General features: G+C 43.8%; 1 protein-coding gene across 6 annotated transcripts in view; it reads right to left on the reverse strand.

The window, feature by feature from the left end:
* Positions 1-24,586, reverse strand: part of PLXNA1 (plexin A1) — a 298,111-nt gene that overhangs the window by 34,444 nt on the left and 239,081 nt on the right. For all 6 annotated transcript variants that reach the window (XM_083418456.1, XM_083418455.1, XM_083418458.1 and 3 more), the window contains exons 20-23: positions 24,098-24,332; positions 20,624-20,766; positions 12,417-12,673; positions 4,717-4,783 (exon numbers count right to left, since the gene is read on the reverse strand). In XM_083418456.1, the coding sequence (XP_083274582.1) occupies positions 4,717-4,783; positions 12,417-12,673; positions 20,624-20,766; positions 24,098-24,332 (702 nt within the window). The remainder of the gene's footprint in view (positions 1-4,716; positions 4,784-12,416; positions 12,674-20,623; positions 20,767-24,097; positions 24,333-24,586) is intronic.

A 24,586-nucleotide genomic window follows, 5' to 3' on the forward strand; every position in this document is an offset into this window, starting at 1 on the left:
AGTGTTCATCTCATGAAGGGCTCAGGCTGGAGATAAGCACTGAGCTATGGGAGAGCAGAGCTCGGCTGTATATAGCAGCAAGAGTTGCATCCAGATTGTGAGCCCCGCTGCCCATACTGGAAGGTGCTGCTTTGAGTAGAGTCCTCTCCAGTAGAGCTACTTCTGCAATGGAGAGGGAGAGCTTCTGGTCTCACTAGGTCTTCAACAGAGTTCTCTGAGTCAAAAGATGGCAGTGCCACATCCTCTGACTGATGGGACACTGGTCCCCGCAAGCTTGTTGGGTAGCACCACTTCTGAACTGGCTACATATGCTCTCCCTCTTCTGATTTGGAGTCCTTAGCTCCACCACCTCTTCTGGTCCCTGACACACCCATGGGAATAATTCGTGCCTATCTGAGGACATGTGGACCGAAAAGCAAGTGTACAAACATAATCCAAATCTGGGGGGGCATCCTTAGTGCTGCAAATCAGAGGTGGTCCTACAAACCCTTCCCTACAGGAAAGGCAGTAAATATAAGATACCACCATTTTTTCTTTCCTTTGTTCTGGTCATCAACAGCTCATTTTGACTCAAGGACACAAACTCATGCCCCAGCCGCAGAGGCATTCCCTTGCCGGGTCCTTCTCCAAAGACATGTTTTCGCAAAAAATCACCAAAGGCTACACACACAAAAATGCAAGTACATTCACTTCCTGGATTTGCATGTGCTTTTGCTACAGTGTGAGGCAGTGTGGGGTGGGACCATATATTTCCCTGCTAGCAAAGTGCTTGTGGGGAAGCCTGTTTCAAGTATCTTGACTACTACTTCTCATTTCACAACCACCTGCAATCCTCATCCCTTTAAAGCTACTCAGAGAAATGATATTCTAGACATCAGCTGATGGGAGCTGTCTCTTGCTGCTGGTTACATACATTGCTCTTTTGTACTGAGGAGACTGGAACACGGAGCAGGGTAAAGGTAGGTGGCTGCAACTGTGGTGCACTTGGTTCAAATGACAATGGCTCATATGAGATGTAATGGTTGAAGAGCTCTAAGAACCAAGTCTGAACACAATGAACTAAACTACATCATAGTCAGCAATAGCATGTCTACAGGGAACACACCCTTCTATTGTCTAGGGAAATTTTCATTCTCCTTCATATACTCTCAAACTAAAACATGCCATATGGTCAGTTTTTGACCAGTCTGTTTTTAGTGTGTGTGTGTGTGTGTGTGTGTGTGTGTGTGTGTGTGTGTTTTAAATAAAGCCTGGCTTACTGCCACTCCAAACAAAATAAAAACCAGCAAGAAGGTTTCCTTCTCACATATTGTCAGAGCTATCTTTTTTGTAATAGGTTTTTATTGAAGAATTTTGAACTGTATAATACAAGCAACAGAACACACAAGCACAAAACAACAAAGCAAGCAAGCAAGCAAGCAAGCAAGCAAGCGGCAAAGGAGATTAAAAGAACAAAATAATGGGGCACAGTTTCTTATATATCTTGAGTAAAGGTGGAAAGGGGAGGAAGAAAAGGCTAGGTGGAAGGTGAGGCAATGGCCTGGGGTCACTGTTATATCGAGTCTTTCCAGAAGACCATCTGGGTAGCAGATGGGAGGAATTCCTCCACTGAATCATTTATAAATGAGAGGAAGGGAAATTGGGTGACAGCAAAAGCATCAGGCTTTGCTTGGTCCATACTCAAGACAATTCGCGCATACTCAAGACAATTTTCTGATAAATCTATTTGCCACATGCACTGGCACCATGTTTCAAGCATAAAATCAGGCCTTTTCCATCCCAATAGCCATGCAAGTATCTGTCAGGAGGAAAGTCAAAATGTCTCTATGGAGCAGCCTTGGGCTGGTAAATGGGCAGCAAGAGCAAGTACAGGAGACTTAGGGACAGTTTGCTTAGTTATTAAGGATAGGTGATTAAATATTTTGTCCCCAAATCAATTGGGGAAAAGCCACCACATGTGTACTCTGATCTGTGCTGTGAAAGAACGCTGCCCTGAGACTGTAGAGCCCATTTCTCTGAATGCAGAAAATCTGGGGGCGGTGGGGATCAATGTTCAAATGTATCCAAGGACCATGCTTTCCAGAAGCTTAAGCACATAAAACAACATTGGCTATAAGTGTGTGTGTGTGTGTGTGTGTGTGTGTGTGTGTGTGTGTGTGTTATCATTAGAACTCGGTATATGTTGGCTCACTAATGACCATCTGCAATGGCAACCATTCTGGTAGGCTCGATTGCTTTGTACCTTTCAGAGATGTGGGAAGAGGAAAGGAGAATGCTGCATGGAAATGAACTTCAGCAACTGATGTGATCCTGCTCCTCTTCCTCAAAGCAGCTCTAAGAGCTTGGTAACTAACCTGCAGGACAGATTTATATACTTGTGCTTGCATGCACAAGGAATGGAGGAATGGAAAGAGCCAGTCCATTGGATTTGGGTGGTGACAAATGGCGCTGCCAAATTCCAGCAGCATGAAGTCAACCCTTCCTTTATCCAGCTTGGAATGCAATTTATCTATTCCAGGAGCTCAGTGCACAGAGATATTTTTGAAGGAGAGAATTTTTGGGGGGTTTTTTAAAAGCACCAGATGGGCTCCTGGTGTCTCCTACACACAGCTTGAGGTGTATTTCCAGACCAGACCACACAGCACCACATTCTCAAAAACTTGTGTACCTTTGCTTGAAACGCTACATGGAGCCTTCTCTTGGTCATGGCTATATAGGAACTCTACATTTAAGGCTAAGGCTACATTTAAAGCACTACAATACCACTTTAACAGTCATGGCTTTCCCCAAAGAATCCTGGGTAGTGCCGTTTATTAAAGATGCTGAGAACTGAGACCCCCTGTTCCCCTCGCAGAGCTACAATTCCCAGAGATCCCTGGCTGAATGTTAAGTTCTGTGAAGGGAACAGGGGTCTCCTTAAAACTCTAGAATATAAATTCAAGAATTATTATCTTTATTGTACTGTCACAGACCCAGTAAAGACACTAATATATGAGGTTGCCTGAGTCAAGTCATTGGTCCATCTATCTCAGAACTGTCTGACCAGCAGCAGCAGCTACTCCAGGTTTCAGGCAGGGCTTCTTCTCAGTCATACCTGGAGATGCTGCGAATTGAACACAGGACCTTTCTCATGCAAAGCACGATCCACAAGCCTTCCTTAAAGAGTGGGCTATTGCAGAACTTTGAGGCTTCTGCAGAAGAGCTGCAAAAATAAAATAAAAAAGCTTCTGGCTACAGAATCCCTTGGTGTGTAGAGTTGGAAAGGAGCCAAACCCCATCCCAAGCTTCAGGCAGCCTCTACAGCTGAGAGTCTGTGGCAGAGAGGCAGCAGTATATTAGGAATGGGTTCCTTCCATTTCTAGCCTTTCTCCCAACAAACTCATGTATTCCATGACTTCACCACCTGAGCTCTCCTAAATTATTTCCTCACCTGGCCCCTGCCAAATCCCAAAGTCATGCAAGAGCTGTAGCTAGAATTAAGTAAACATTGTAGCCCATAGGACCAACTTAACGCAATGGTGATTAGACAGTCACCGAAACAAGGATATACAGAGCTGGGTTTTAAGAAAAAATGTTTAAACAGCAACAAAGCACTGTTCTCCTTACATCCTTGCAAAGTGATATATGCTCTACAGTAGCGATATACGTTTATAGATATGGGACGTCCCTAGACAGAGGCGAAGAGCGAAGTGCATGTAAGCGATAACATAAATCACCTCTCAGTGGCCGATCACTTGCAGTCTCTGCATAGCTCTCAACTTGCTTGGAAACAATTCAAGCTTTCTTTATCTTAATGAGGGATGGTATCCCACGAAAAACAGCTCTGCGCCACAATGACTTGCTGAGTGAAAGTCTGGCAAGATCCCAGTGAAGCATCACTTTTGACTGACAAACAGGTCTATGTAACAGTCATTAACCTGGGTTTCCTTCTGGAGTGCGGGTAAACTACAGCTCCCCTGACACATGGGCCACAGCAGTGCCAGGCAATGGCAGCCATAATTCATCCATGGTGCAGCAGCTCGTAGCTCGGGGCTAGGCAGGGGCTGCAGGTTTTACCTCCACGGAATGTACCTGAATCTGTTTGTGCCTACTGATTTTTTCCAGCAGACAAGACCAAAGGAAGAAATGTGTTACATACTAATGAGCTGTAATGGGCAGGGAGGGAACCTTTGCACCAACTTAATGCAGCTGCAGCCATGCCACCTCCACTGAGATTCTGGGAAATACTGTAATTCAGTGCCACAACAATTCTGGTTGAACAATGACAATTGCCGTTTTTTTTGTTTCCCTTCCATATAGGGAATTCAATTGTTTACGCTGTTCCATCATCCTTCAGCCGTTCAGTCCCTCCTTCTATCAGCACCTCCCTAAAACCATTAACCCACCTCTGCACTAAACTGGTTTATCATGAAGGGGGGAAAAGGTTGGGGATATCAGGAAAGTGAGAGGAACAGTGCATCAGAGTGACTTCTAAACGCACCCAGGTTCTCTAAATGTTATCTAGATGTCCCTATGGTGATAGCAAAGAATAGGAAGACTGGTAACAATTGTTCGCTTGGTTTTGCAGAAAATTGGGGTATACCAAATGTGGAACCAGCCCCCCCAAACCTTGGTGTTCCCGATTCCCAAGGCACAAGCAATGGTTCTTACAAATCAAGCACCCAAATCTTTTCCCCAGCCTCATTCTACATGGTTAACAAGATGCTCCACTCTTACCTTTAAGAACTTGTACAGAAGGAACGTGAACCAATTTGTCAGCATTTTTTCAGCCACCGACTCAGTCCTGTAGGGGAGGTAGGGAGTAAGTGTGAGAACAGGAAAAATCAGAGGCCTCTGATCTTTTCTCAAAGTCTCAGATCCTTTTGCTTTTTCTCTTAAAGGCTTTAAAGGTCAAACCATGAAAGGCAGGAACCTCAAAGCAAAGAGGAAGGTAGCCAGAACACGGGGGTTGCCATGACAAAATCTAAAGATAGTCCTGGCAACAGCCAATCCCACTTTGCCCCCACAGAGCTCATTAGAGTAAAACCTGGACTCCTGCTGGCCACAGCAATAAAAATACAGCTAAAGAAAAAGAGGTGACCCAACCTCCATCAGCAAATCTCCAGAGACTGCTCCCCAGAATCATCTTCTGGCCCTTGCTCTGCATTTCTAAAGAGTTCAAGGATCTGTATTTTCACTGAGCTTAATGGAATTCACAAAGCTTCCCAGTTAACATTTTGTAGGAGAGCAATAGCTGGGAAAGGCAAGAAAACTCTGAACTATTTTGAAATACTTTTGTATATCAGTGAATAATCTCAGCTGGAAAGTACTCTGCAACAGCCATACATAATTGAACATAGAACCACAGAACTGTAGAGTTGGAAGGGATCCCAAAGGTGATCTACTCCAACCCCCTGCAATGCAAGAATCTCAGCTAAAGCATCCATGACAGAGCTCACATTGACCAACTCCAAAACCAGGTGGTAGACATTGCCTCCCCTTAAAAAGGAAAAAAAGGAACATATAGTATTTCCAAAATTGGGGGGTGGGGAGCAACTGGCCCAGCTTATTCCCCACAAAGGAAGACAGCCTCCAGAAGCGTAAGTGATGCTTCAGACAATGCTGCCAAGCATCATTGCAATCTCTGGTCTGGTCTAGTAGAGTTGCCTCTTGTCATTGATTATACCCCACTTGAAATATTAAGATGGGTTTTGTTTGTTTTCTTGCAATAGGTTGTGGAGGGGAGGTCTACAACCAATTTCAGCTTAGACTCACATGAATGAGTCTAGAATATGTTGCAATTTTTTTCAAACAGGGTTTTTGTTTTATTTTTTACATCTCTAAGCTGCAATTCAAATGCCTGTCCCATCCACAGAAGTCATGGGTTTCTATTACAGCAAAATATGGGGAGAGCCATTCCACTGCATGTGAGAAAGTGTGATCAATGAAAAGCTTCTTCCTCCTCTTTAGTATTGTGAGAAAGGTGAGATAAAAAGAGCCCAAAATTTATCTGCATCTGAGAGGCTCGGTTTTATTGCACTTATTTCTCACTTATCATTTCTAGCACACCATAATACTTGACCGGATAGAGATATGCTAAGAAAGAGCTAAGGAGTCTCGCTTCCCTCCGTCTGAGTGTGGGACCATGTTAAACAGATCAATGTAGTGACATCATGAGGATCTGCAGCAGTGTATATTGGTATGCTGACATTTAATGGAAAACTAAAACTCTTGCGATTCTGGGGTTTGCCAAGTTCCCAATGTCTGCATGAGTTGGAGAAACCGCTGAATATAACAAAAAATGAATTATTCATATGTCAATATATCAGTGGATCCTCGTTAAGGTTTTGTAAAGAAACAGGGCGTCATACTAGCTTCCCATTGATGTGCTATTATATACTGACAATATAAGATTTGGATTTTATATTTATACATACTACTCCAGAGTGCAGATGCTTAGTAATTGCATTTAACTGCAAGTGAACCTTCTTGCATTTCCAGAATGTATATTCTCATTATATGATCATTCTGTTGCTTTTTGTCCATGACTAAAGACATTGTCATCTAGGAAGGAAGAGTTCCAGTCTAAAGCACATCACATGGCAAACTGGGGGACAGCAGAAAGGAAGGAAGTTTCAATATATTTTCCTATGCACATCAGCCTCTCTCTCTCTCTCTCTCTCTCTCTCTCTCTCTCACACACACACACACACAAAAAAGCCAAAGTATTTCAAAGCAGGAGCCCAGAATGAGGAGATCAAGGCCAAAGCCAAAGGGAGAGCTGGGAAGAAGATACAACTGAAACCGTAGAGAGTTGTAGGCAGACAGAGAGAGCTGCTGGTGGAGGCTCAGGGCCTGATCACCAGAGACATGAGCAGATTAGTATACACAGACAGGGCTGTAAGAATTGAGTCTGTGTTGACTGCCTTCACTATTCATCAGCTCATACCAATGAAAACATTGCTCTGATACAAAAATTAAGATTCACCTTAACATACTTATCAAACAATATTTAAAACTATGCACATTTCTTCCTTAAAATGGAGAAAAATATGCAGGTGGCTCTGATTGAAATTCTTTATTTATGCCTTTTTGGCTGCTCCATCTATTAATCATCAGATCAGTTATTTCATATTCAAATGCTCACAAAAGTACAAGCGACGCTAATGACCTCAAGAAGGAAACTGCTCCTCATTGCTATAAGGGAGCAGACGGGAGGGGCTAAGGGGTGTTATTGAAAATAGCAAAACCAAAACAATCAAAATCCCACCAAAAGCTGCACAGATTTTGAGTGGAATTCCCATGAAACAATGGGTTATCAGGCAGGAGGGAAGAGTCAATTACTGCAGATTGCTTTGAGAGAAACCACCTTGCCTGTTGTTGAAATCAGCCCTGAGTGCTCACTGGAAGGACAGATCCTGAAGCTGAGGCTCCAATACTTTGGCCACCTCATGAGAAGAGAAGACTCCCTGGGAAAGACCCTGATGTTGCGAAAGATTGAGGGCACAAGGAGAATTGGACAACAGAGGACGAGATGGTTGGACAGTGTTCTCGAAGCTACGAACGTAAGTTTGCCCAAGCTGCAGGAGGCAGTGGAAGACAGAAGTGCCTGGTGTGCTCTGGTCCATGGGGTCACGAAGAGTCGGACATGACTAACCGACTAAACAACAAAAAAAGATAAAGGGACCCCTGACAGTCAAGTCCAATTGCGAACGACTCTGGGGTTCCGGCGCTCATCTTGCTTTACTGGCTGAGGGAGCCAATGTTTGTCCGCTCCGCAGACAGTTTTTTCGGGTCATGTGGTCAGAATGACTAAGCCGCTTCTGGCGCAATGGAACACCGACACCAGAGCAGTGCACAGAAACGCTGTTTACCTTCCTGCCGCAGCGGTACCTATTTATCTACTTGCACTTTTTGGTGTGCTTTCGAACTGCTAGGTTGGCAGAAGCTGGGTCCAAGCAATGGGAGCTCACCCCGTCACAGGGATTTGAATCGCCGACCGTCTGATCGGCAAGCCCAAGAGGCTCAGTGGTTTAGACCACAACGCCACCTGCGTCCCTAAAATTTATTTTTTCTTATTTCTCACGTAGTCGGCTCAAATATAATTCCTGCCGATTTTCACCTTCTGCTTTGATTAAATGGAGAGTTTCCTTGACTTTGTTTTCCTAGAAGAGCAGATCCGTGCTTGCAAGAGAAAGCACATTATCAATGCCCAAAAACCTTCTTTTTCACTTTCCCATAAAAACTGAGGCCTGCACCACTTGTTACCAACAAGCTAAATGCAGTCCATTGCCCAGGTAATCTGCTGCTGCAGCCTGCCTTCGGCAGCAGGCTATGTTCTGGTTGATGGATCAAACAGTGTGTGGCTCTGGCTTATGTTCTGAAAGTGACAACTCTGTAGGAACAAGTGTGCTGTGATGGCGTTTATTGACCTGACTAAGGCTTTCAACACTGTAGATCGTAATGCCCTGTGGACTGTCCTTGGCTGCCCAGATAAATTTATAAACATCATTCGGCTCCTCCATGATAATATGACAGCAACAATCGCAGATAACAATGGCTCTCAAAGTGAACCATTCACAGTGGGCTCAGGTGTTAAACAGGGTTGTCTTATTGCCCCAACTCTATTCATTATTTTCATTGCCATGATCCTACACTTTGTCAAAGGGAAACTCCCCACCGGAGTAGAAATCATATATCAAACAGATGGAAAGCTCTTCAATCTGAGCAGGCTGAAAGCAAAGAGGAAGGCTACTGTAACTTCCGTCCCGTCACAGAGCTTCAGTATGCTGATGACAACGTAGTGTGCGCACGCTCAGAGGATGACCTCCAGACCATCCTAAATATCTTTGCAGAAGCTTACGAAAAGCTTGGCCTATCACTCAACATCCAAAAAACCAAAGTGATGCACCAACAAGTACAAAATAACCCCTCTGCAGCGCCACAAATCCAACTCAATGGTGTAACATTGGAAAATGTTAACCACTTCTCCTACCTAGGCAGTTATCTTTCCACAAGGGCCAACATTGATGCAGAAATCCAGCATCGCCTGAGCTCTGCGAGTGCAGCTTTCTACCGATTGAAGTGCAGAGAGTTTGAGGACCGGGACATTCGCAGGGAAAGCAAAATGCTTGTTTACAAAGCTATTGTACTACCAACCTTACTATATGCTTGTGAAACATGGACCACTTATAAACGCCACCTCCAACTCCTCGAAAGATTCCATCAGCAGTGTCTCCGAAAAAAATTACACATCACTTGGGAAGACAGGCAAACTAATATTAGTGTATTGGATGAAGCAAAGATCACCAGTATTGAAGCAATGATTCTTCAACATCAACTTCGTTGGACTGGTCATGTTGTGCGGATGCCTGATGATCGTCTTCCAAAGCAACTACTCTATTCTGAACTTAAAAATGGAAAACGTAATGCTGGTGGTCAACAAAAGAAGTTTAAAGACTGTCTCAAGGCAAATCTAAAAAAATGTAGTATAAACACTGACAACTGGGAAACACTGGCCTGTGAGCGCTCCAGTTGGAGAACAGCCTTTACCAAAGGTGTCATGGGCTTTGAAGACACTCGAACTCAGGATGCAAGGTAGAAACGTGCTAAGAGGAAGGCATGCTTGGCAAATCCACACTGTGATTTGCCATCGAGAAAGCAATGTCCCCACTGTGGAAGGATGTGTGGGTCCAGAATTGGCCTCCACAGTCACTTACGGACTCATTGTTAAAACTGTGTCTATGGAAGACAATCTTACTCGGCTACGAGTGATCGCGAAAGAAGAAAAGAAAGAAAGATGGAAACTATTGAACTAGGTTCCGGGAGATCTAAGTTCAAATTCCTGCTCAGTTCACTGCACATTTGAAAATTCCCTCCGTTTTTAGATAGATTTCGCTATATCCACCATGACTAGACTCACAATAAGAGCTAATTCACACACTATATTCTCTTAAGTAACCATCCTTTGGCTCCTGAGCTCATTCACCTAACAAGGGTATTACAGACCCTCTCAGTTTTACACTGCATGTGGCAGTTCTGTTTGCCACAGGTACACCAACATGACATGTAAAGCACATTTTCAAACATGCAAGAATATGCAGTGGGGAGATGCTGGCAAAGGAACTCATCTCAGGCACATGTTCATTGCCTGCATACAGATATGCATCTTCCCTTCATGTGCTAATGGTGTCTAGTGCAAAAACAAGTATACACACAGCATGTGCAACTTCTCTGTAAAGTGTGAATTGGACCAAATCCTAGGCTGAACACTCTGAAAGGATATTCATTTGTGTCTTTGGCACCACCTTTTCCAAATGGCCCATGATCAGATAAGGAATCTTAAATATATTTTCTTAATATGCTGTTATTCTAAATATTGGCTTTCATTAGGAACAACTTTTCAAGGACTGGATTGCTAAAGGACAAAGAAGGGGAAGCACAGTGACAGACACCGTGGTGTATGTTTAATAATTGCACTGGTTCTGCAGCTGGTGTTTCTTTCAATATTCATTGGCCTGTGATACAGGAGACCTATCTAGCTACCATTTAAAAATTGATGGAGCAGAGCAGATGCAGAGTGGAGCTGGAACGCTGCCCCTGGCTCACACTCTTCCCTCACCTGTCTTGAGGCTCTTTGCTTAAGAAAATCTGCTGGGCTCTGACATTAACCCATCCCAACAATCACCTGGGAGGAGTGGTGTGGATCTGCCCTGAAGAAATGATTGGAAAATAATGACAAGGGAAGGTAGAGCCCAATGCAAAAGCGAATAGGAAGAGAACACCTTTCTCTTGGACCCATGAGCAAAGAAGCCTGCTCCTGATGCCATCCATTCAAAACATCAGATAGTGTTTAAGGGGCAACAGGAGAAGGCCCATAGTCATTTTGGATGTAGGTTGAAAGAGTTTGCTATTAACAACCTCAGGACCATCCAGGAGCATTTACGAGATTTGTAAAATACAGGGTTTGTGGGAAAGACTGCTGGTTGAGATGCAAGAATACAGGCAATGACTTGCTGCGGTCGGCAGCCAAGGATGCAAGGATACTGCCAGTGAGAGTGGAAGTAATGCAGGGTGCAGTGAGAAGTGGCAAAAATCTACATTAAACCTTCAGTGATAAGTAGTTTTAATTAATGAAACAGGTGCCATTTCTAGCACTCGGATTTTAAAATGCCAGCTCTCACAGAGTGAGACTGTTCTTAAGCTAAAACACAGAAATAGGACATCTACTGAGTTCTGAAACAAACAAATTCTCTCTAATATGCATCTAATTCCAAGGCAGGAGGCTGTCCCCCCCCCCCAACGGTTTGATTATCTGACTCACAAAGTAAGGCTGTGTAGAAGAAACATTTAAAGGCAAAGACCCACCTCTGGTTTCTAAGCTCTTAGCCCATCTCTGAAACCTTGATGGCTTCAATTTTCTTATTATTTTTTTAAAGACAGAAGGGAGAGGGGGAAGATTCTTGGGTTATTGAATTTTCCACCCAATAACAATTTATTTCCTTGCAAGGTCTGAGCACAGAATCGTAAAATATGCATAGACCTGTTTACAGAGTAAGATCCAAACTACTTTAGCACTGACTCCCTTATCAAATTATTTGCAAGCTCCTTGGCACGGGCAAGGCACTTATCTTCCTCTGTCCACTGAACTTCTCTAAGCTGCTCTGCAGCAGAAAATAATGACTATTTCTTTGCCACATGACACAGGAGTAATATTGTGAGTTCAATAAATTTAAAATACTAGTACTCTATAGTAGAGGTAGGCTTGTTGAATCTACTTTTGTTTCTCCCCCAGAACCTCAATATCTACCAGCCAGGGCCAGATGCAAAAGACATACATAAGAATGAAAGAACAGGGTGCCTCTGAGCCATGGAATTTACTATTGGTAGCAGAATTGAACTGAGTTCAGTTTTTTTCCACATAAAAGTCCACTTCTGCTTAATATTAATTCATTTCGGCAACCAAATTTAGGTGGGAAAATTCCTTTCGTTGCTGCTACTGTTAAAAAACCAGGAGTCAGAAATCCATGTTGATGTACCGCATCTCACTCAGAGATCTAGCAGGAGGTCTTCCTTCTGCCCGCCTTGGTCTATAGAACTACATCTCATGATAGCCTGTGAGGGCTCATCATCCTACATCATCCTTTGCCAACCTGCTTCTCCTAGATGTTTTGGATGACCATTCCCAACAGCCCCAGCAAACATGGCTAGGCCTGAGGGGAGTTGTCATTGAAACATGTGGAAGGTACAAGGGTGGCAAAGGCTATCTTACATTATATTAGAATATAATATGTAAAGGGTGAAGTATGAAAAGGGGAAGTCTGTGAGTCATTCACATTTCCCCTCCCCTCCCCCAGGTCAAGTTCTGTATAACACCAAAGCTTGCCTCAGCAAAAACTCACAAAGACACTTGAACATGTTCCGAGAGAAATGCTCACCTCCTCAAGAGCAGTTTTGGATGGTTCTTGCTCTCCAAGTTCTTTTCGATCAAGTCTGAGAGAAGCTGCTTGAGCACCCCAGTGGCATACTCCATCTCGCCCTGCAGCGCTGTCATGATTAAAGAGGCCACGTTGCCCCGGTCCCTCATGGAGAAGCTGCGCTGTGCCTCCAAAGTGCGAATGAAGGTCAACAGGAAGTGCTTTTTGTTCAAGAGCTGTCCAAAGAGGGTCAAAGACTTCTCCACGTTTGCCTGGACCTGAGGGAGGGAAAACTTCATTAGATTCAAGTCCAGAGGCTTATCTTAAGAGTTCCTTTGACTCGGTATTTCAAAAGGCCATGCACAGGGACCTAAGAGCCACAAGTACTTAGCAAAACAGATAAAGCCTGCTGTCCCGACAGCCAGTGGACTTTAGCAGCAACCAGGAAAATTCACTTTCAAAGTGAGAACTGTCCTCTCTGTCCTCCCACATTCTAATTATTGAGAATTGCCGTTTGGGGAGAGTTTCTTTCCAGCCATCACCATTTAGTGATGATTTAGAGGATAAAGCAATAACGTGCAAGTCCTTTCAAAAGTCTGTTGCATCCCATACATGTACAGACGTTGCATCCCATACATGTACAGACGTACATGTATCCATCCTGTACACCATACAACTGCTTTGACCAATAATCTCTTCACTCTGGATGCTTCCGAGGCAATGGGGTTTCCCCCATTCCCCCTTGCCATTTAAAAGTCATTCTTTGGCCTTCTGCTCTCTGTGGATATATTGTCAAACACGTACATATCAACCAATTTTTGACTGACTTGCCTCAAATATATATATGATACTTTATTTTTCTCCCTTTTACAGTGCTTGCAAAGTCTACTATATAAGATTCTCTTGAATCTGTAGCACAGGTGCATACATAGAGAGTATCTCCATGGGGGGATGAGTATATATAATACATACTCTTTTCCATCCTGTGCACACACGGGTCTCATTTTCTGGTTTTATTAAAAGAAACATAGAATTCAGTTGGGCATCCTTTTTTTCCATAAGAAAAGTTGCCAAAATGCTGGGCTTGGCTGGAGAGTAACAGCCAAATTCTTCCTGGATAGATCTGAGTGTACCAAGCTGTCCCCACAGGAAATTCTGATCTTTTGCACTTTCTGCATATGGTCTTAAATGTTACCGTCTGTCCCTGAGATTAGTGATGCCATTTGAAGCATGCCTGGTTTTGTTTTGAGTGGCTTTAAAAAAAAAATCAGGAAAGGGCATTTCCTCCTCTCCCACATATATTCTGCTCCTGCGGCTGCTGAGTTGTCCTCAGATTTTGCTGGTCAGAGCACCCCTACATCCCAAAGTGGATCTCAGTGCCTCCCTAGCCATAAAGCAGATAATTAATGACTAAATCTGATCAGGACATCTGGTCTACAGAGATTGCTTAGGTGCTTTAGTGCCCCATACTCAGGAAACAAGTAACTCTCTTTCTCCGTTAACAATAGCCTCTGTCTTGAATCTCCATCTACAGATTCCCCCCCCCCCCAAGAAGTCCAGGGCAAAACTAAAATGGACCCTTGTTTAAAGTCAGACTGTTAGCTTCTCTGGGCAGAGACTTTTCTTTTGCTTATGTCACTTTGTAAAGCAGGAGTTTGGAACCTGTGGTCCTATATATGTTGTTGGGCTAGGCTCCCATCATTCTTGCTCACTGGTCATGTTGCCTAGGGCTGCTGGGAGCTAAAGTCCAATGGTACCTGCAGGTTGCCTAATCCTCCTTTAATAAATAACGATAAAAGGAGAAGAATCTGCATTGATGAGGTTACAGGAAGTATTCCTGCATTTGGGTAGTCTTGCATACTGCGCAGGGGGAGGGAAATGGGGAGAAGAGCAAACAGAAGGGTCAATGCTGCAGGATATGTTTTAAGATCTTTTGTTTAAGTATGCACATATTGGAATTATCGGCTCCAATCAATGGCTCTCACCAGCAGCTACTGAAGGTTGTCATTGAAAACTAAATGCTCACAGTTTGAAACATGGGTTTTTTCCTTGCTTCCTAATGTCTAGAAAAAAAACACATGTCAACACAAGCCCAGCAGGCAATAATTGGATAATCTGCAGGTCAATTCAGAAGGAGGAGGAATTTCAGACACACAAGCCGGCCATATTTCTAGAGACACCCCCAGCACCAGAGTTTACAGAAGTGAAGATTCAGAAGCCAAATGTATATTCCTAAAATCCCCTCATCTTCTGAATGTCCAAACTACCTCCCATAACCTACCTCCAAATGACACTCAGACATATGTAACTAAAGCCCAACAGCTATGGCTGGTTATACTGTTTCTTCTCTCCACTTCACTCTATTCCAAGTTTTCCCACAAAGTGACTTCCTTCTCACCCCTCCAGAGTTCTTTATGTTTAAGAACAAAGAGATGGGAGAGAGGAGTAGCTGTTTGGGGGAGGCACAAGTGTCTTTCAACCAGCACTGTCTTGGCTCTTCCTAGCCAGGATCTGAGTGTGCAGGGCTGCCTAATGCTCCATTCGTGGTAGATTTCACAGACGGTTTTGTGCAAGGCCACTGCCCTGTACTTCCAGTGATCAAAATAAAGCAAAGCCCTTCACTCTCCCAGAAGCCATGAAGGGAGGATCAGATGGCAGGTTCCTCCTATCTGGGCTGTGTGCTCAGCTTCTAAAGTCAGCGACACTTGATAAGCTCGGAAATTGGTCCTGTCCTACATAAGCGATCTTATCAGAATTGCATGCTGCAAATAGAGCAGGGTGGTGGTGGCTGCAGCAGCAGCAGCAGTAGCAGCAGCACAAAACATCTGTCACATAAATGATCTCAGCAGGCTTGGCTTACCATCTACAACTTGGAAAGCAACGAAGCAAAGCCCTCTTGCAAACTGACACCCTCTCCACCCCACCCCCTTACTCTGTTGCTCTTCTCCTTTTTGTGCAATCTTTAGCAAAAGCAAATGACCAAAAAAGAATTAAGCATTTAAACAAGGCTTTAAATTTGCACAAAAGCACTGAAATAACAACCCCAAAGATAAGAAAAAGTGCTAATGACAGCCCTATGCTTGGCTCTGGATATTATTATTATTATTATTATTATTATTATTATTATTATTACATGAGTGCACATGGAGTGGCGAAGGGAAATGGGGGGGTGGGGGCACACAGTGCCTACTCCTTCCTAGTCATTTGCAATACCTAGCACTAAACTCATTCTAATTAAGATCACAAACAAAAAGAAGATTACAAACACATCATATCAGTCTTTTTTTTTAAAAAAAAAGCCATGCCAGTAATATTTAATACAGGGTTTTCCCTCTTGTAATTTCATTTTACCAACCAAACATATATGGTTTCTCTGAAATTAAAATTACAGCTGGGAAAGCCTTGTATGTCCTCTGTTTAATTAGTTCTTTGAACTTATATACCTGATTATGCACTGCAGTTTCAAAGTTCTGCCAGATCTAGCCTATGGGGCAATGCTCCCATTTCCTTTTCCAAGAGGACTGTTCCACACTCTAAAGTCATCCCAATTTATCCAGATGTAATAATAAAAAATTGTAAATAATGGGAATGCTACTCATCAGGATTACAGGGATTCATACATGGAGTAAGCACACCAAACTCCAATAATGAGGAAAGATGGATCTTCTTAAAATGGGTGCACTGTTCTCCAGAGTCTCCCATTTGCCAGTGTTTGGAAGGTTTGTGGTTCATTTGTTTTGTTTTCACCTTATCCTTGTACCAGTAATTTAAAGTCCCTGTCTCCTGGCTGCTGTGTGCCCCCTCTCTCACTCTCTTCCCCCTCGATCATTAAGGAGGTAATGACAGGCAGAGTGTGATCACAACACAGCAACTGCCAAGAGCTTGAAACACAGATGGGCCAAAAAACCTCCAGCACATTCCAGAGAGGATAGAAGCAGAACTCTCAGATTCAGATGCTTAGATTTCAGGCTACCCTTGCAGACGGAATCTGAAAATCCACAAAGGATACACGTTCTGGTACAAGTTAAGATGGGGAAACAATACTTTTCCAAGGTAACCACTTGCTACTGACCAGCATTAATATATAGCAAAAATGTGAAATGGACCTACGAAACTGCCCATCACTCTGTTGCTATTCTCCCCCTCCACATCGCCAGCATGCACACACAACCAGAATCCACACGCCATGAAATTAACTGCGACTTACTTTTGTCACTTTTGCTTTCTCAAACTCATAAGGGGCTTTACACACAATCATTTTTACACAGATCGTGTACGCCTTGAACCTAACAGCGTCCCTTTTCAATTCACACAGTCCAACTAGGCATAACGGCAGGACTCTAAATTTGTGCCTCCCAAATCTGTCACACCCAGGTAACTCACATTCTGTGCTCAAAAAAAAAATTTAGGCAACTTAATCAAAGACATGAACATACCCCCCCCCCCAAAAAAAGCCAATATTTGCTGCAACATGCCTTAGTCTAAAAACAACAGCTGAGTTGGGGCAGGTTTTTTTGGAATGGATAATGGTGATATATTAGCAGGTGATGGTTGGCTAGATGAAAGTCAACTGGGATACATGAGTAGGAAAGCCTAACTGGAAACTAGGGGAAGTGGTGATAGCAGACTACAATCACTAGGACTCATTCACAGATACTGTACTGGTTTTTACATTTCAAGTGGAATCCCTTTAATTACAAGGGCAGAATTTTCTTTTTTTTTGCCAAAGCAAAAATGAAGGGTATTATGAATTGACTTCACATATTTGATGTACATTCCACCAGAAATTATGAGTGGAGGACCGATTAAAGTGTAGCCAAACAGAAGGTTTCCCCCACCATGCCTAAGACCATTTTAAAGAGCGTGGTGGTTTTTTAAACGCCACAGATTAACATTGGTTAGTGAGAAGGCTCCTATAAACACAGGATGAATTAATGGAAGTCCACCTTGACTAACTGAACAAAATCGTAGATAAAGCCTATTCGACTCCATTAATCCCTACTGAATGAGCAAGACAAAGGCCACAAACACCAGAAGCAACAGAGCAATGGAAATGTGTCCCAAAAGGTTTAATGAGAATTTTAATCTATAAGAACTGAATGAAGAGGCAATCCATATTTATTTCAGATACGTTGATTTTGTAAATGGTCTGCTATTTTCAATGTGAAATCCTCACAACGGAGGCCCTTCCTCTTTACTCGAAGCAACACCTTCCCTGTGCTGGAGAGCTAAAAGCATCCAACAGCTTTTTAAACTGGAGGACCACTGCGAGAAGACCTGATGGCAGGCCCACAACTGGGGTAAGACTAGATCACAGAAGCACCGGACTGTGCTCTGCTACAGTGAGCAACCTGTGCACTTGCACTGACAGGCGCTTGATTCTCTGTAATTAATAACTGCATCGTGTTCTGGAGCTGATTACGTCTCCCAAATATGTTACGAATCCTGCGTCAACATTAATTACTCTGTGAGGTCAGCAGTGAGGGGAAGGTAAGGCCACCCCTCACTTCTCCAATCAAAAACATCCTTGTTATACAGGAAAACGTAAAGCCAATTTTTGCACAATTGCTTGTACTAAATTAAGCGGACAGTGTAAGGGCTGGCGAGGGGAGGGGGAGTCGGTATGGGGGGAAGGAAAGGGAGAGGCCACACTGGGGGAAATGGAGCCAGGGAATCTGATGATGTCAGACAAGTCTCTTGGAAATGTGCGGCTGGTCATGCATCAAACAAGCCCAATTGAATAAACCAAGTGCTGCAGAAAATGACAGTAGCAGTGATATTAATATAAATATTGATATTAATGTCAGTGAGCATGGTAGCCACGCAGCAGTGACCCAAAAATCATTCTGACCAGCATGTGGAAATGTATGCCTTGCCAGCATGTTGGCCCTTTTATTAAGGACTTGAGAGATCAGATCAAAAGCCTATCTACTCCAGCATCCTGATTCTCCCCCAGTGCCCAGCCAGATGCCTGTGGGAGGCCCACAAGCAGCATATAATGGCAATAGTCTTCTCCCACTATTATTCGGCAGCAACTGGCATTCAGAGGCATACTGCTTCTGATCTTGGAGGCAGCATAGAGCAACCACAACCAGCAGCCATCAACTGCCTTACCTCCTTGCCCCACAAATCTGCCTAGTACCACCTTAATGCGATCCAAGTCGGGGCCATCCAATCTTCTGACAGTATTTATTCACATCACATATGCTATCTTGAATCTCCCACTACCCAGCTGCTCAATATGGCCACAGGTTTCAGCATTATGAGATACTAGACCTTCATTGACCTTGAACGTTACAGAGATGGCAGCACCATTGTACATTTTCCTTCTGCAGAGATAACACCTCAGAACTGCAGCCATCTATCTCAGTTATAGTGGTAGCCCCCTCTGGTCCACGTGTGTGTTCTTAAATCACATCAAAGGGGAAGTACACAGCCACATGCAATCAATCAATATGTGAAGATCCAACCAAGTGTGCAGAGCATTGAAGATAAACACAAACTGTGCCTCTCAAGAGAAAGTTCTCCATAGAGTGAGAGAGCATTTGGTTAAAGATGTACACCCCCCCCCCACACACACACTTTGTCTGCAAAGAAAGGATGGACCTGTCAGTGAGGGCCTCAAGACAGAGCAACACAAACACCAGAGGCAACTGACCGGGTCATTGGCTCTCAAGAAGCTGAAGCTATTTCTGAGATATTTTGCACACACACACACACAAAATAATCCACATGCAAAGCACAGGCTCATTCTGAGACCGCATAGGTAATAAAGACCAGCACAGTGATCTTGCAAAGGAGATCCAAAGCAGCAGTGCAGTTCATGTCACAGAAGCAGAAGCACTGAAATGAAAATGGCACAAAGCAGCAATGCCCCGCTGTGCAGTACAGAACAGCCCAGTGCTGTACAGATATTTCCAAACAATTTGCCCAGTCTATTTTTCAGCGTGCCAAATGACAGCGATGCCATCAATTCAATCAAGAGACTTTCCCACACCCTGATAGATTTTGCTGTCAGGAAAATGTCTCTGCTCTTATTTGCTTTTATTCGGTTTCATTCTGCTCCTACTCATTGAAAAATCCTATCTACTCGGATCTGCCTCTAGCAACAACTTTGCTGCCTATCTTCAATGCTTAGCCATATTACATACGGCTCACTCTGCTCTTGCCCCATTTAACCTATCCATAACAACCTAAAGAACAACAGCAACACCGTCTTTCTCTTACTTGCTGTCAAGCAACATCTTTCTGCAACTGCAACGCTCAACTGCAATGCACAATACTTCAGTTATTCTCAGGGCAACTAAAGGAAAAATGAGCAGAACTGATGTCTCCTGGCTCTGGAATTTAGTGATAGAGGACCAGCAGCAATAGTAGGAATGAAGCAGTGTAGCTGGTTCAGTTATGGTTGCTGGAGATGAATGCTCTAATCTTGCTGCAGCCATTCGCTTGCTAGTTGGCCTTGGTCAGGCTTAATTCCCGTTTTGTAAAACAGGGATGACAGTGACTTACTTTGTAAGGTTGCTGTGAGAATGAATGAAATGAGAATTTCAAACTTGTTCTTTTGTTCAGCGTGCTATAAGAAATGGCAACAACTGGGGAAAGCTCAATAGAATTTTATTTTTATTCCTGGATCTCCCAGTCAGTCTGACTCCCTAATGTGCATCGCACCCATGGATCAATGTTTCCCCATTATTCTCTTTAAACCTAGCTCCTAGCAGTTTGGAAATCCCCCCCACTCTGAAAAAAAGGTCCTATGAGCCAGCATTTGGGGAACTATCTCAGATAAGTCTCCCTCACATTTTTAGTGGTTGTTCACTTTTTAGTCAAATAAAAATACACCATGAACAGTTAACGATGGACACAACAGTACAGTTATCCTGCCGAAAAACTCTCCAAGACACACTTGAGGTCAAAACAAACAACCCCCTAAGCTTATATAAGCAGCAGAATCTTCAATGTGCCCTCTCTAAAGAGAATCAAATCCTGTGGGTGGTGGGAAGTGGTGAAGCTGTCTTGCTTTAAGGTCATCAGTCTAGCCTGAGCCACCAATAAACCCAGACCCCAGACACTTCAGTTCATTGTGAAAGCAGGAGAGAAGACAGAGAGAAACTGCAGCAGCAGGAATCCCTCCTCCCCACAGGCATAAACTCACAAAGCTCATGAAGGCAAATGTAAGCCAAGCTGAAATGTTATCCAAGCAGACACACATACACACATTACCACACCTCCATTTCCTTCAGCACAGGGTGGTCTTCTATTCCCGGGAAGAGGACCCTCATGGCATAGGTGCGATAATCCAAGAAGGGGATGCCGGCTCCGTCCAAGTCATTGGTCAGCTCATGGATGTCTGTCTGCAGCTCGGCAAAAGCTGGGAAGGAAAGATCAGATTAAACAAGAAGCCTATATGCATCAGCTCCCAACTGGCCAAGGAATAGCCTGCAGGCCTAATCTTGGCCAATATAGTCTAGTGTCAAAAGGCCATGGCTAGTTAAAACAATATCCCCAACTTTATTTAAGGAAAAGAAAATTAAACAAACATTACATCAGAAGCTTCTTGCCCCCCACTAAAGAGACAGAAGAAAAAACGCAGCACAAAGATACAATGGCTTCCTCCAAAGTTACAAAGCGACAGCAGAGAAGACCCAATTTACAGAAAAGAAACCAGAAGGGATCTTTCTTCTGCCCTCTAGTCCAGCTCCATGATACTGAAGGAGAGGTGGCAGGCAGGTAGGTACAAGGCCTGGAGGTTGGTGTTTTGGCATAAGACTGCCTTTGTGGCTGCACACATAAAAAGAGATGACAAAATGCCGGCAGAATTTTTAAATTTTTTAAAGGAACCCTTGGGTTAGAGGAAACAGTTCTATGTCACAGGAATGTCCTCACTGTGTTCTGATTTCACATCTCACAAGTCCTATAGCAGTTGGCTTTGCAGGGAGGAGCATGCCAGAGGAGAAATGGCATCCTGCACCTTTAACGGCACCTACAAGAGGAAGCAGGTTGTTTGTGCATAGGTTCCAGTGCTGTACAAGTGAGAGTTTATAGGGGGGGATGTGGGAGGGGGGAGAGAGAAATCAAATTAATGGCACTTTAAAAAGGAAGCTAGAAGCGGCAGAGGGCTGTAGGCTGATCAGTTTGATGAGAAAAAACAAACTGTCAGCTTGAAAGGCACACTATCTTATCTGTAACTAGTGGGACTAGAAAAGAGAAAAGGCAGAGAAGATATTGCAGCTTTTAATTAAAAGCAGATCCTTTTATCTGCCAGCTGTGGAAGACAAGGCGAAATCTCCTCCACATGCTCCCCCCCTCCCTCTACAATCCTCTCTGTCACTATTTCTATCTACAGGGCTATTCCCCCCCCCCTTCCTCTTTTTTTATTATCTCATTTTAGGTGCCTGCTTCTGTCGCAGCCTCTGGGCCAACTTGGAGTTGGCAGGGTCACAGCCCCAGGCACTGGCTTGTGGCGATAATGGGCAATTAGGTTTTATCAGCAGGATCAGAAGCAGCATTCTGTCCAATTTCTCAGCATCTGTCTGTCACGTAATGAGAGACCCACAGCCTTTTGCAGGCAGGCTTCTCTCTGCCTTTAAAACTTTTCCTCTTGAAACCTCGCTAACTTCCTTCAAACTGCGCCAAATAAAAATCTACCACCTCCAATAAAACTGCTTCACTTGACCCCTCTGTCTCTCCCCAAAAGGACAACCCATGAATAAGGAACCAGTTTTGCAGAAGCACCAGAGATGGAGGCACAGCCTTAGCGTCAGAGTGAGCCATGGACACGCTAAGCGGAGCATAAAACCTATTGTGCTTCAATCAACTTACTGAGATAGGGTTCCTTCCCATACTCAAATATACTGCTTAGATGGGGGAGCGGCAAAAAGGTTGGCCAGTACTGGCCAAATCTGACCTTCACTCCAAAGGACAGTGGCATCCAAGCACACTAACCTGCGATATTACAACGACAACCCAGAGGGCATTAATGATGGTGAAATCAATAGTGGTCAGATTCTAGTTCTATTATTGTTATTACCTACATTCTGTCCTGCTGTTCCTCCAAGGAGTTTGGAGTGATGAACAAAGTTTCCCCCACACCCCTTTTACAATCTTGTAAGTTCACCAGAGAGGTAATAACTGACCCAAGGTCACTCAGTGAGTTATATGGCTAAGCAAGATCTCTGAACGTGTACCTTCCTGATCCTAATTTAGCACATCTATACACCACACTGGCTAAAGAAATCTATGTGCCAGGTTTTCATATTTTGGGCAGGGAAGGCAGCATGAACAAAGCACTGGTAAGTGGGCAATTTTCTCCAACATCTTGCAAACATAGCAAGGATTTTTGTGATTGTTGGTTAATGATACCTCTTCGTAGGTAATTAGGATACTTTATGAGCAGGGCAGGTCCCGTCTCATTAAAGCTTAGAGATGAAACTAATTGCTTAGTACGCATTCTCAGGCAAGGTTCAACCAAGTGGGAGGCTGCTGGCAGGAAGGGAACTTCTACAACAGTGCTCCACATGGGGGTGAAGTCAACCCAAGTTGCAATCATATGGATCTGCCCAATTGTATGTTGGTTGTTATTTCACAGTTAATTCCTCCAAAAAGCTTAGAGAGGCTTACGTGGTTCCCAGGTGGCCTCCTATCCAGGCATCTGACAGAGCCAAACCTCTGCAGATTCAAGCAACATAAAATGGACCATGTGCCTTCAAAGCCATTTTCTGAAAGTCTCCAACAGAGGCTTTCTATTGTACAGAAGGTTCAACATGGAGGTTTCAATCTATGCATTGCTTCATTGCCAGTGCCAGCTGGGACTATATGGTGCTGGCAAGGAGATGCTCCATCCAACTGGATTGTTCCACATAGTAACAGCTTGCAAATATAACACAGCCATAAGGGAGTGAGTTTTGGTGAGCCTCCCAATCACCTAGATTACAGAAACGAATTGGATGGCATCCCACTAGCGGAGGAATATAATGGGACAGTCAAACTACCTGTGAAACCAGTGGGTCTCTTTCTTCAAACTCAGATGTGTCAATCATACATTATGTGGCAGGAGAGGGTTGTTTTGTTTTGTTTCAGAGCAAAAGGAGTACACCAATGGGGGGTACTGACACCCACTTCCACCTCTCTCCCACAGTCTGCCTCCCACCCAGCTGCTTTTCTCTTTTGCCAAGTTCAGATACTGGAAGTGAGCTCAGTTGGAAGAAAAACCCATGTGGGGAGAGACTAGGGGGAAGGAAGTAGAGGGTACAGGGAAGGTTCATCTCCACCTGTAGAATTATGAACCCATTTTCCTAATTGCCTGAAATGGTGGCAAAGCTTGTTGCATTTCATGGTAAGATTCCCCCCCCCTTCTTTTTCCTTAAACCAGTGTTTCTCCAACTTGGGCCTCCATCTGTTGTTGGACTACAACTCCCATCACCCCTAGCTAGCCAGACTAGTGATCAGGAATTGTGGAAGCTGTAGTCCAGCGACAGATGGAGACCCAAGTTTGAGAAACACTGCTTTAAAGGATGACATTGCTGCTATCGTTCTTTAAAAATGTATATGGAGTAAATGAAGGACTTTAGAAACTGGTGTGGCCCCCAAAAATCAGGAAAAAACTCTCTCTCAAGGCGTGGGATTAAATGGGAAGTAACAGACTGATAAGTAGCAGAGCCATGAAAAAGAAAAGGAAAAAACCCTGGGCCCATCATTCACACCTTCCTTGCACTCCAAGGCCACGCGGGATTCCAAGTTGTCCATCTGCAGCTGTAGACGTTTGAGGGTGCGGTCAGCATCTCGGGATTTCCGCTTGTATGCAATGAGGACGATGATGATGATGAGTAAGAGAAGACCCCCTCCCCCACCAATTCCAATAATGGCTGGCAGGGTCAACAAGTTGTCTGAATAGATCTGCAGCATCCCGGGGGAGAATTCAAAGCCCCCAGCCTTGATCTGAGAGAGAGAGAAAAAAAAAGAGAGAGAGAGAATATATATAAATATATATTAGCTCACACCTTCCTGCTAAAAAGGACTTTTATATTCCCATCCACTTGCTAGAGATGGGGAATTGCTTTCCAACATCAATAATAATGAAATAAGGGACTTGGGTAGTTTATGAAATTGGGTATTTTGGGATTCCTCCTTTTTGGGAGTGTGATGAAGGTGAAAGAACTGAGCATTGGGTTATTGACATAGCAATTATTAAG

Source organism: Podarcis tiliguerta (genome assembly GCF_965153285.1).
Source record: "Podarcis tiliguerta genome assembly, chromosome: 2".
Taxonomy (NCBI): Eukaryota; Metazoa; Chordata; class Lepidosauria; order Squamata; family Lacertidae; genus Podarcis; species Podarcis tiliguerta.